The sequence below is a fragment of the Zingiber officinale genome, chromosome 3B (genome assembly GCF_018446385.1).
Source record: "Zingiber officinale cultivar Zhangliang chromosome 3B, Zo_v1.1, whole genome shotgun sequence".
In the NCBI taxonomy this organism is placed as follows: Eukaryota; Viridiplantae; Streptophyta; class Magnoliopsida; order Zingiberales; family Zingiberaceae; genus Zingiber; species Zingiber officinale.
In genome coordinates, this window is record NC_055991.1 from 113216171 (window position 1) to 113228545 (window position 12375).

Genomic DNA, 12375 nt, shown 5'->3' on the forward strand with positions numbered 1-12375 from the left:
CTACCAAAATGGTCATATTTTTATTAAAAAATTAAAAATATAGATAATTTTAAATTGACACTTCAATAATAAAAGGGAACAATTAAAGAATATAAAAAAAATGACTATAATAATTAGATATATAAATTATTTCTTACTTGATAATTAATATACTCTATTAAAATAATAAATAAGGAATTAATTATAATTCCTACCAAAATGGTCATATGTTTATTAAAAAAAATTTATTTTATGTTTACTATAGATTTAAAAAAGTCTTATATTTTAATTATTTAAAATTAATTAAATTTCCATATTTTTTCTAGAATCGTATTTTATTCGCCACCTTTTCCTAATTTACAATGAAAATTTATATTTGCTATATGAGGCACCACTCACGGTGTATAAAAGGCCATATTGTATCACAAATTGAATCAAGTTAATTAGCGAAAAGATTAATTAATTGAGTGAATAATTATGAGGTCGTTGGGTTCCATAATTTGTGTCACCGTGGCTATCGCGATGGCCTACACCACCATCCCCACGCTGGCTCAAAATTCCCCCGGCGACTTCGTGGCCGGCCACAACTCCCCCCGTGCGGCCGTCGGCGTGGGGCCGGTGACGTGGAACAACACGGTGGCGGCCTACGCGCAGACCTACGCGAACCAGCGAATCGGGGACTGCAAGCTGGTGCACTCGAACGGGCCCTACGGGGAGAACCTCTTCTGGGGGTCCGGCGACGGCTTCACGGCGGCTTTCGCGGTGCGCACGTGGGCGGACGAGAAGCAGTACTACAACTACGCGAGCAACAGCTGCGCCGCCGGGAAGGAGTGCGGGCACTACACGCAGGTGGTGTGGCGGTCGTCGACACAGATCGGTTGCGCGCGCGCACGGTGCAAAAGCGGCGGCGTCTTCATCATCTGTAGTTACTACCCGCCGGGCAACTATGTCGGAGAGCGGCCGTACTGATACTTCAGAAAAATAAGAACGGATTACTTTATAAATAATGATTAATTGTTGCTGATTAATCTTTAACTCTGGTTAATTATTGTCAATTCACATCTTTACCTTGCGGATCAAATATTACAAAATATTTTGCTTCATTCTGCCTTATTTGCCTTTAATTACGTTCAAATTTGGTCCTAATTTCTTCTAAAATTATTGAAATATATTTCAATGTGATTTTATTATTATTATTATTATTATTTTTGATTGAAAACATACAAAGAGCTGCTTGATTGATGAAGGTAAAAAAAATCATGGGGTCTAGTTAATGATGCTAATTAAGTTTATTATTATTTTTGATTGACGAATGTAAAATCCTAATTGAAAAAGTGAGTGAGATTGATTACCTCATTTATTCATTTTATGTTTAATTAGTTCATGAGAATAATTGTTTTATTCATTATTTATATATATTTAATATCCTGTCTACTTTATAAGCACATCACACATCTAATTTTTTTCATTTAAAATTTTATTTTATTTCATGTCCATTATTTTTTCCTAAGAATGTAATTTATATTATTTTAAAATGATAAAAAATATCCTATGACCTTTACTAAAAGCTAAAATAAATTAAATTAAAAAAGCTAAAATATGGCCTAAGGTAAAAAGCTATTGACATAGAAAGCTATTTACAAAATATGGCCTAAGGTATAAAGCTACTGACATAAAAAGCTATTTATCCTTCATAGCTTCCGCCCACGGTGACGGCCTAGGCTAAAAAGCCCGTGTATTTAAATATATTTGAAAAAATTTATTTCTATATTTAATTTTAAAAATAATTAATGAAATAGCTATTCTTGTAATTTCAAATTCTTGCTTATTGTATAAAGAATTATAATTTATAATTTTATCACAATTTTGATTTGCCCTACTATAAGCTAATTGAGCTAGATGGATTGAATATGTTATTTAGTTAGTTAATCTGGACAGTTCGATTAGATTGGATGGACAAAATAATTATCTTTCTAATCAAGTTGATTGACCTTATTAGGCCGAATAGTTTGATCAAATTGGTTAGACAATCAAATGAGCTAATATGGTTTGCTGAACAATTTGGACCAACCGATATATCTAGCCAAGTGAACTAATTGACGATCCAGATAGATCAAGGGGGTCAATAAGGATACACAAATTGATTGAGTAGATTGTGAAAGTAACACTTGTCTGTTGGTTTATTTTTAAAAGAGTTTTTCTTAATTATTTTGTACATTATATTTTTTATATTTATCTAAAAATAATAAAACTTTTGATCATTAGAATTTTATCTAGTAATCTGATGAAAGGTATAACTATTTTAAAAATATATTTTATTCTCTATAAATAACTATTTTATTCCTTATCATGGATTAAATACATAAACAAGAGTGACTTCATCCTTATCATATCTTCTAATTTATTGAGAGATGAATGATTAGTTTAATATCTCATATGTTGTCAACTTGATATATAAACATTATGTAATGATGTATATATTGTCAACTTTAATAAAATGCAATGACACATTCAATTTTTCTTAAAAACACATTAGAAATCCATCAACATACGAGTGATAAGATAGATGGCTTCTCCGATCCATACTCAATCAAATCTTTTTTTTTCAAACAAAAAATACAATATTAGAACTCTAGCAAATCGATGTACAATATCTTGATTCATCAAGTAGTGTTTGCAAATAACTGTTCAGCTCATTTAATTAACTGAAAAATTACTGAAGATCTTATTAATTATGTAGAGAAATATTTTCCTTAACTTTCGGTGTTCAAAGAAACCCAAAAAACAGAAATAGTTGAGGGTGAAAATGAAAAATTCTCACCCATTTTATGATAAACATAGATTCTGTTCGGAGCTGTGACAAAGGAGTCGTTAAATTCCTGTTTCCCAAGATTCGCTTTTTTTACTTGCCCCCAACAACTTCCCGTATTTTGCACTGCTGACCTTCCAATTTGTTTGCCCAAAGCTTAGTAAATTCCCCCTCCAACTTTATCAAATCTAGAGTTAACTATTAACTATTAGAACGTTAACTGTTAACTGTTAACTATTAACTATGAAGTAACGAGTCGTTCGTATTTTTCGAATTAACTTGAAATTTTCGATTTAAGTTGATCATCAGTAAAAAAACTTTCAAAATTAAAAATTAAATACTTATTATATATAAAAAAATCGCTGTCTCCATTTTATTTTATTTTATTTTAGATTTGATGAATCAAATAATAGTATCAGATTAGATCAATCAATTCAACTAGCTGAAGCAAGATTATTGCGTCAACGAAATTGCTTTTGTTGAATAGCATTTCCGACCGATTCAATGACAAAAAAAATGCAACTCAAAGTCAAAATTATATACTTTAATTTAGTTCTTGAAAACCTCTCCTTTCTTCTTCGTCGTCTTCTTCTTCTTCTTCTTATAAGCCACTGCAAATTTCAATAAGCAAAAACCTTCCTTAAACCCACCATTAAAGCTTTTTTGTTCTCTCCAATGTCAAAGGCGCCGCCTTTCCTCCTCCTTTTGGCCTTCCTCTGCCTCTCGGCCCTGTTGCCATCTCTTTCCGCCCGCCCCGTCACCTCCGGGGACGTCCTCGTCGGTGGCGGCCGCTCCTTCCGGGAGCTCCTCCGCAGCGAGGGCCTCCCCGGCGGCCTCTTCCCCAGGGGCGTCGAGTACTTCTCCCTCGACCTCTCCTCCGGCCTCCTCGAGGTCCGCCTCCGCGGCCCCTGCTACGCCCGCTACGACGACAACCTCACCTACTTCGAACGCGTCGTGAGGGGCAAGCTCAGCTACGGCGAGCTCACCAACGTCGTCGGGTGGTCAGAGGAGGAGCTCTTCCTTTGGCTCCCCGTCAAGGGCATCCTCGTCTCCGATCCCTCCTCCGGCGTCGTCCTCGTCGACATCGCCCTCGCGCACAAGGAGCTGGCGGCTTCGGTGTTCGAGGAACCGCCGGAGTGCCGCCCGGACGCCGGCGTCGCAGAAGGTCAAGGCGCTGATAGAAATCGGATCTTGATGGGCTTTCTATAAAAACTCTTTCTTTCTATCAGAATTTACCATTTTCTGCCAAAATTTCAGCTTAGATTAGATTTTGTTCCCCCCTTCAATGGTCGAATAAGTCTCTGTAAATACCATCTATGAACTCGATTTTATCAATCAATAACAAGTTCCCAATCCACTTCTCCAATTCTTCTCTGTCCTGAAACTGTTTGTCCTGTGTTCTCCAACATTAGTCTCGACTTTCCATTCGTTTATTCCTTCACATTGCAGAACCCCATTGCAGGAAGAGAGATGATCCCGGAAGCAGAGATGACAACTACTGCCTCCTAAAACTCCACATTTTTCTCTGCGAACTTGTCCCGTTTACTGAAAACTCTCATGAGAAGAGATTCGAGAGCAACGGTAGAAGAAAAAGAAAAAGAAATTCAGTTACTAGTGCAAACGATGGTGTGAAAACAAACCCATAGCTACTAGTCAGTTATTTGCAAATGATGTGTTTTTGATGGTTTGTCAGTGATAATTAATGGAACTCTAATTAAATTGAGCAAAAGAAAGTCAGAAATGAGAACAGAAATGGAGTTTTCAGACAAAGACTGGACTGTCTTTAATTAATCCTCATTCTTAAATACATTGGCCTTCACAATTAGCTTGAAAGGCATATCAACGCCTCACGGGGCTTGGTACGGTAAGAGGCAAGACTCATTCCAATCAAAATTCAAAGGACATTTTTTGTGGAATTTGAACCATTAATAATGTCGGGGTGTCTTGGCCAGATCTACTTACTTGGTAGTCGATCTACCATCTAATTGGACCGATTAATCATAGAGCTGATATAAAAATAAAAAAATAAGAATTGAAAGGCATATCAACCAACTTAGCGTGAGGTTGACATGTGTTTAGCTCATTGGAATGTAGGGCTATTTAATGATGTCATTGCCTTCATGGATTAGTTTTTGAACAGCATTTGTTGGATATTGGGGTTTTAAATGGATCAAAACGATTTTGAGGAAGGAAGCCATCAATTGTTGAAAGTCGTAATTGACTTCAAAATTGAAATCTACGATTCGCGTAGATAGATTTAGACTATTAATTTGCTCAAAACCGATTAAGGGTGAATGAGAAATTAATGTTTAAAGTCGGCCCAAAATAACATTTATTATTCATTAATAAAGTGCATGAGAGAATAGTCCCACATCGGAAATTCTCGATGTGTATTCTCTACTTATTAATGAAGATGTGTTAATGGAGTTAACAGAAAAATAAAAGGACAGGTGCTCCCTTAACCCAGGGCGAGCAGGTGATCGCACCTGTGAGCCCGCCATCCGCCACGTGCGCAATGGGCGCTTTGTAGGCGCACTTTGCACTTCGTATTGACGTGGATGAGATTGAAGTGGGCTTGGAGAAGGGTTACAACCCTTCAGAATGGATGATCTAGATCGATCCAGCCCAAAGAACACATCCACTCACCCAAAGGGCACTCAACCTCTTCTTTCTAGATTCGCTGGTCTCGGAAGTCGGAGTACTACGATATCATTTACGGAGATAATGTCGAACACTAGCCTCGACGATCAATTTACATACTCCAGAAACTACGCGGGTTAAACAACATTTACCTCTGATTCAAAGAAGATTATTACCAAAAGATTTTCGAGTAATAAATCAAAAGTAAAACTACAGCAGCTTGTGTTCAAATCAAGCCATTCGGCTCATCACTTCCTTGAGAATCACTTCTGTCTCAGCGTAGCACGACCTCGTCAACGGCTCGCTCTTCTGCTTCACTGCCGCTTCAAGCTGCCGACCAACATCACACACTAATTCATTAAACCCCCACAAATATTAATTAATTAAGAAAAAAGAATTTCACTTTATTGGGAGGGTAAAATATAAATTGTTTAAAATATGGAGTAAAGTGAAAAATTCGAATTGACTGGAAACCAGGGATGAAATTAGTGGGGTTTATTGCCAAAACGCTACCACCTTCTCGACGCTGTCGAAGAGTCGATTGGCGAGGTCGGTGAGAAGCGGCTTCTGGTCGTCGGCGGCGGCGGAGATAACCTTGTCGAAGTCGTAGTACATGACGGTGGAGCGCAGGCACAGGTACATCCTCACGTAGTTCCACGCGTCCATTTGCTCGATCAGGTCGGCCAGAGCCAGCAGATCGAAGGCGTAGTGCTTCAGCCGGTACGCAGTCATCTCCCCGATCTCCGCCATGAAGATCCCATTCCTCAGGAACGACCTCGTTCCCGTCTCCTTGTTCTCGATCTCTGCATCGCCATGCCCAATTCCATCAAACCCAATTCAAAATCCAATCTTTTCGATCGAACCGCAGCAAGTCAAAATCCAGAGTACTCACTGTTGGTGACGGTCGGAGAGGGAATGGGGCCGGTCAGCCACAGGCCGTTGTCACCTGGCGTGTCCACCTGCTCGGCGGCCGTCGACGGCCGGATCCCCAGCTGCTGAAACAGAGTGACCGCCGTGGCGAGGCCTAGAGAAGCTCTTCTTGATATTAATGGAGGGGGAGATTTGAAATTGGAGGAGGAGAAAGTGGTGACTCCGGCCGGCGATCTTTTGCTCGGGTTGTGGAGGTTCGGCGGAGTCGATGTGGCGTTGAGGTTGGAGAGGGGAGCGGCCATGGCGGCGTGGATGAGTCGAGTGGTGCCTGGCTGAGGCCTTTGAGTTATCCATGGAAGAGAGGTTGGTTGACCACACAAAGGAAATCCACACCATATGGCTATTATGGACTTTTACCACTATGAAACCCTTCAAATATACAAGACTTTAGTGAACTCTAGAGATGCTTCAAACTCCATTTTTAAGTACACCTATAAAGTATTTAACATCCATTAACTTAAACAAACAATCAACAAAATGAAGTCAAGTAGAAGCCCTATAATTAATTCCCTTAAACATCTTCCAAGACTAAACTGGTCAAAAACTGAAAACCGCACTTTAAGAAAAGGCTGCCTTGAAAAACTTAACAAAGAGTTCGGTTACAGTAAAGTTAGCCACCGTCTCCTCCCTCAGTCAACACCACCATCTGGACAAGGCAAGCTTCGAGTATTTAGGAACAAGAAAGAAAAGCAGATTTTTGTGAAGTGTATGTATAACACATTAACAACTTCAAGCAATTGAAGAGTAATTAAGTCCACATGCACACTCATCACAGTGAACTGGCAGGGGGATCCCAAGAAATCAATAGCAATTTAGGCAATTAAGAATCTAATAGAAACATTGGATTCATCTTCGTTTGAGCTTTCATGGTCCCTTTTAAATTTGCCTTCGATAGCAGATCAGTGAGAGCCTGAGAGGGAGGACAACCTTAAGCACCTGTATCAGAAAAATGGCAGCTCTGCCTTTTGTTCTCCTTCTGTTAGCTCTTCCTCCAGCCATCGCGCTCTCTTTGGAAATCCACTATTACAGGTATTCATGTCCCAGAGCAGAGATAATCGTAAAGCGAGTAGTCGAGAAGCATTTCCAACAAGATCCATCTGTTCCTGCTGGCCTACTTCGCCTGCACTTCCATGACTGCTTCGTTCGAGTAAGTTTAATTAGATTAACAGATGTTTTCTAGAGAAGACTAATCTGTTCTATTCGCGCAGGGATGCGATGCTTCCGTTCTTGTTGACAGCACCCCAGGCAATGTAGCTGAGAAAGAGTCTCCCCCTAACCTGACTCTGCGAACGTTCGATGTGATCGACGATATCAAGGCCGAGCTGGAGAAGGAATGCAGCGGAGTAGTGTCCTGTGCAGATATTTTGGCGCTCGCGACGAGAGATGCGGTAGCACTATCAGGAGGTGCAGCTTATGCCCTGCCCACGGGCAGGCGAGATGGCACCATTTCAAGGGCCGCAGACGTGCAACTGCCAAGTCCATCTTCCTCTGTTGAGACAGCCGAAGCTGACTTCAGGAGCATCAATCTGGATTTGGTGGATCTCACTACGCTACTCGGTGAGTATTCACCATTCTCTCGAATGCAATTGGATGCAGCATTAATTGGTGTATAGCTTCTTCTGTACATCTCGATTCAGGTGCTCATGGTGTTGGATTCTGCCATTGTTCACTGGTTACCACCAGGCTCTACAACTACCAAGGCACCGGCCTATCGGATCCGACAATGGATCCTGCCATGCTTGCTAGTCTCAAACAAAAATGCCCACCTGAAGTCGTGCTGCCTAGCAACATAACCAGAGACACCAGGATTTTCTTGAACCAAGCAACGTCTAAACCCTTCTTCCTTGATACCTCATTCTATCAAGGTTTGTTCGGCGAGAAGGCAGTGCTTGAACTAGATCAAGGATTGGCCTTCACGGATGTCACCAGCAAGTTGGCTGCAAGATATGTGAGGAGGCCAAAGAGGTTTGTTCACCAATTCTCGAAGTCAATGATCAAGCTTGGTTATGTGGGGGTGTTAACAGGAGAAGATGGAGAGATCAGGCTCGACTGTAGAAAAGTGAACAATGGCACACAAACAACTTTGTCTTGATGCGAGGGGATACCAATTGCTGAGTTAAAATTTTAGTCTTTAATTGGAATAATTCAATTTGAATACGGTATTATGTCGATATAGATGGGTTTAGTATTATTCAAATAAAAGTGTACACTAATTTAAAAATCATATGGAAGCATCAACTTTTGTGATATTCTTATAAGATAAATTTCTTGTTCTCTTATATAGGTCTAGTGGCTAGCGCATGAAGTGTTATCATAATAAAATTTGGGGTTCGAATCTCGATAAAATCAAGGTAAATATCTCCCTTATGTACTAGTCATTATTTCAAAGGCTAATAGTCATCCATGATTTACCTCCTCCGTGTTGATCCTGAGATGGGTTGCATCATCTGAATCAGGAAATGGAGGAACCACTTGTGTCGTAGCCAGAAGTTGAACTTTATCGAGGCTAAAAAAGAATGAGACCAATAGTGGGCTAATGGTAGAATTTAATCCCGGATAATAAGGGAGATTGGCTTAAAAATTTAGCGATGATGAAGTAAATAATTGAAAACTTAAAATGGTATCTGGTGGAGTCCTCAGGCTACCACTCAGCTACATTAATGCCTGGTTCGCCTTTAGTAACAACACGATAAGGATATATATGTGCCTCAAAGCTTGAGTATGATCATCATCACACAAAACATATTAGACCTATGCTTAAAAGTTGAGTGTCTTCCTAGTTTGGCAGGCATTTAAAAATTGAGTCCTAGTTTTAATGAATTAATAAATAATTTTTTTAATAGACAGTTGATCTAAGAACTTTAGGTTGATGGACTGCTCACTACGAGCTCTTCCTGATTTAGACTGAATTGATTACCCCCAAAATTAATCAGCATAAGTTGAATACCTGGTATGATAAAAAAGTTAAGAGCACGATGAACCTCAATTAAAATCAAAGTTAAACTTTTCCTCGTATTTTGATAACTAATATGGTGAGTAAGGTGGGACCAATGGGACCCTCAAAGTGGAGTTCAACATCAAGAAAGTCATCTAATGTGATTGTCAAAATCAAGAAGGGGTTAACTTTCGGGTCATATCAGTGTCACGCCAAAATAGGTATAGTGTCACTGCCGAGTGCTCTGGCTGATCGGATCAAAAGATCGATTGGACACACTAGGCACATCGCTCGGCTGGACAGAACTTTATATGCAAGTATAGTGGCTGAGTGCAAAATAAACCCCCAACATAAAATTCGATCGGACATATTGTCCGAGCAGACTTCGAATCTCCAAGCATAAACCCGAATGGCTAAAGGCCGGTGGGATCTTAGGAGCTTATCTCCCCACTTTTCCAAATACAAGGCTCTTAGCTTATATTCATCCGGCCCCAGCACCGGTTGGACATCTGGGGCCTAGTTCCTCATATGAGCAAGACGCCTAGTCTACAGTCGGTCGCCCCAAAGTTTGTCGAACTCTCGCTTGGAAACAACACTATATTGTTAAAGAATCGTAACAACCTGTCAGGGAATATGTCACTAATCTGAGGCATACATACAATGGAGCCTTCATTCGCCTATAGGAAGGTTGTCGTACATACTCTATCTCCCGACATACTGTGACACCAGATATTCTCTGCCGCCTCATTAATTACGGAGGTTATGAAAGACTAAATAAAAAGGGGGGGGGGGATGGGTCTTCTCCATTGGCTAGGTACGCCCACCTAGGCGCATGAATGCATATGTATTTGCACACCATTATTGTTTTGCTATTTATCACCTTCTCCATTTCATTCGGCCATTGTTCTGACATGAGCGTCGGAGGACCTGCGCTAGGGACTCCTTCCCTAGTTCTCTCTTTAACGCTTCCATTGGCTTTGTTTATGGTGTGTGAAGGTCCACAACTCTTAGTTCCCGGATCACTTTGCGTCCTCTCCTTCCAGCTAAGAGTCCTCTCAGTCAACATATGAGCCATCTCAATGCTCCCCCTAGTTAATGTGTCATTTCCCTCACTTTCAGACAGGATCAAATTTGGTGCCATCTGTAGAAATTTCATCTGAATCTGAAACACGAAGATGAAAGAAGTTGGGAGACTCACCACCGTCACCTTATCACAAGAAGACTTGGAGCTGCTAATAGCTACCCAAGCGCAGAAGTTAGTGCAACAATAGTAGGCAGTAACTGGATGTCCTTTACCGAACAACCTTACCGTGTCAATATTGGGCCCTCACACCGAACGAGGGACCCAAGTGGAAGGCCCAATGAGGTTCCAACTAATTCCTCCTCCTCCGGCAGGCTTAGTGCAAGCGCCTGCGCAGCTGAGTAGCTTGTCGCTTGTACCACCCTCCCCGCTTGCGTATTGTTGGTACAGGAAGCATCTAACCATCGAACCTAAATTTTGATAATGACAAAGGGTTCAAAGTTAAGGTTATTTGTGGTCTAACAAGTTTGAATGAGATTGCAAGAAAGTCCTAAGGGTTCTTAGGCAAAAGCCCTAGCTGCGGTTAAGCAGGTGGAAAATCCTAGGGGATGGTGACCCTAGGTCCTAGGAGATGGTGATCTTAGGCGGAAAGTCTTGGCGAGTCGAGAGCTTCAGGCAAAATCCTAGAGTCGGGGACTCTAGGTTAAAATCCTGGTGCCGCGAGCCAGGTGGAAGTCTAGACGGGTTGTAGAGCAGACGTCCAACATGAAGACTAGAAGCTTCGAACGCTGAGCAAAAGTCCAGTTGTTCTGGATGATCAATCTGGCAATAGGTAAACTCTCCTGAGTGGAGTAGGTGAGGATGCGTTCCCCGAAGAGGGAATAGTAGACATCGATTCGACCTAGGGTTTTCGGAGGAAATCCGAAGTCAAAACCTGATAGCCCGAAGACTGTCAAATGCTTTATTTTTCATGTCTATATTATGCTAACTTTGTTTTGCAGGGTATGATTGATTTCTTGGACTAACATATTTTGCAGGAAGCGAATTGAGCATGTTTGACTCGGATGAACAGTGTCCGAGGCGCCTTGGCTATAGCTGCGCTAGAAGCAGGGCAGAAGGTGCCTTCCAAGGACGCTGAAGGCACCTTGGACAGCTGATGGAAGGCGCCTTCCAAGGATGTTGAAGGCGCCTTCAGGTGGATAATCAGCGACCACAGCGAAGCTTATCAACGATCGAGATTTGGGGGATAAGAGTTAGCTGAAGGTGCCTTCCAAGGAGCTTGAAGGCGCCTTCAACGACCCTATATAAGTAGGTCACAAATTGATGCACATCAACACTTCCGATTGCGATCCTTCTACTATGCACCGCTCTACAAGACGAACCTACTACTCAGTAATGCAACTTCGACAATCGGGCGACGTGACTCTGACGATCGAGCGATGCGACTCTGGCTACTGAGCAACAAAACTCCGACGACCAAAAGCACGACCATCCAGATCTGTAAAGTAATGTGTGCAAATATTCTGACCATTTACACATATTTTAGCGCACATTTACTTACTTTATGCATACATATTCGTTGTATAATTGCCTCTTTCATCTTGTACTCATTATATATACTCTTTTGTTCAGATATCCACTCTTTGTTTGGTTTTGTATTGATAGGGACAACTTTCGGAGCAAAAGCAGCGATTATCGACGCATCAGAACAACCCAAAGAACATGGCCGTGCAATCTCGCACGATCGTGTGACCAGACCAAAGAGGAGAATTGCACGGTCGTGCAACCCTGCAAGCCCGTACGGCTAAGACCGAGGCACATCAGTACACGACCGTGCAACCTTGCACGACCGTGTTGTTGGAGTGTATACTGAAAGCCTAAGCTTTGTAAAACATTCATTATGAATAAAGAATCACATTTGGTCAAATTGTCTACATTTGTTGTAGTTGTTCGTATAATTTATATTGTAGATAACATAGTATGTGGTGTCACATGCAGAAGATGATGTTATCAGTACCTTATAAATTATAAACAGTAGCTCATGACTAAAATGGAAAGGAA

At 41.0% G+C, this 12375-nt stretch overlaps 4 protein-coding genes across 4 annotated transcripts; 3 read left to right on the plus strand and 1 right to left on the minus strand.

The window, feature by feature from the left end:
- The first annotated feature begins 456 nt into the window (after window positions 1-456).
- On the plus strand, window positions 457-948 carry LOC122055126 (pathogenesis-related protein PRB1-2-like). The gene has a single exon (XM_042616513.1). It carries the CDS (start codon window positions 457-459, stop codon window positions 946-948), a length of 492 nt encoding a protein of 163 aa, XP_042472447.1.
- A 2473-nt stretch (window positions 949-3421) lies between these two features.
- LOC121968527 lies at window positions 3422-4179 on the plus strand. Its single transcript, XM_042518858.1, has one exon. The coding sequence runs from the start codon at window positions 3464-3466 to the stop codon at window positions 3995-3997; it is 534 nt and encodes a 177-aa protein (XP_042374792.1). The 5' UTR covers window positions 3422-3463; the 3' UTR covers window positions 3998-4179.
- A 1386-nt stretch (window positions 4180-5565) lies between these two features.
- On the minus strand, window positions 5566-6664 carry LOC121968528 (photosynthetic NDH subunit of lumenal location 3, chloroplastic-like). Its single transcript, XM_042518859.1, has 3 exons — window positions 6321-6664; window positions 5945-6231; window positions 5566-5758 (listed from the first exon to the last, which is right to left on the minus strand). Exons 1-3 carry the CDS (start codon window positions 6598-6600, stop codon window positions 5660-5662), a joined length of 666 nt encoding a protein of 221 aa, XP_042374793.1. The 5' UTR covers window positions 6601-6664; the 3' UTR covers window positions 5566-5659.
- A 623-nt stretch (window positions 6665-7287) lies between these two features.
- On the plus strand, window positions 7288-8452 carry LOC121968530 (peroxidase 57-like). The gene is made up of 3 exons (XM_042518860.1): window positions 7288-7505; window positions 7567-7915; window positions 7996-8452. Exons 1-3 carry the CDS (start codon window positions 7308-7310, stop codon window positions 8448-8450), a joined length of 1002 nt encoding a protein of 333 aa, XP_042374794.1. The 5' UTR covers window positions 7288-7307; the 3' UTR covers window positions 8451-8452.
- Window positions 8453-12375: the final 3923 nt, after the last annotated feature.

Coding starts and splice junctions, on each gene's coding strand:
- LOC122055126 (XM_042616513.1), top strand. CDS start 457: ATGAGGTCGTTGGGTTCCATAATTTGTGTCACCGTGGCTATCGCGATG.
- LOC121968527 (XM_042518858.1), top strand. CDS start 3,464: ATGTCAAAGGCGCCGCCTTTCCTCCTCCTTTTGGCCTTCCTCTGCCTC.
- LOC121968528 (XM_042518859.1), bottom strand. CDS start 6,600: ATGGCCGCTCCCCTCTCCAACCTCAACGCCACATCGACTCCGCCGAAC. Junction 6,232..6,320: donor CTCTCCGACCGTCACCAACA/GTGAGTACTCTG, acceptor ATGGCGATGCAG/AGATCGAGAACAAGGAGACG. Junction 5,759..5,944: donor TCTTCGACAGCGTCGAGAAG/GTGGTAGCGTTT, acceptor GTTGGTCGGCAG/CTTGAAGCGGCAGTGAAGCA.
- LOC121968530 (XM_042518860.1), top strand. CDS start 7,308: ATGGCAGCTCTGCCTTTTGTTCTCCTTCTGTTAGCTCTTCCTCCAGCC. Junction 7,506..7,566: donor TCCATGACTGCTTCGTTCGA/GTAAGTTTAATT, acceptor CTATTCGCGCAG/GGATGCGATGCTTCCGTTCT. Junction 7,916..7,995: donor GGATCTCACTACGCTACTCG/GTGAGTATTCAC, acceptor ATCTCGATTCAG/GTGCTCATGGTGTTGGATTC.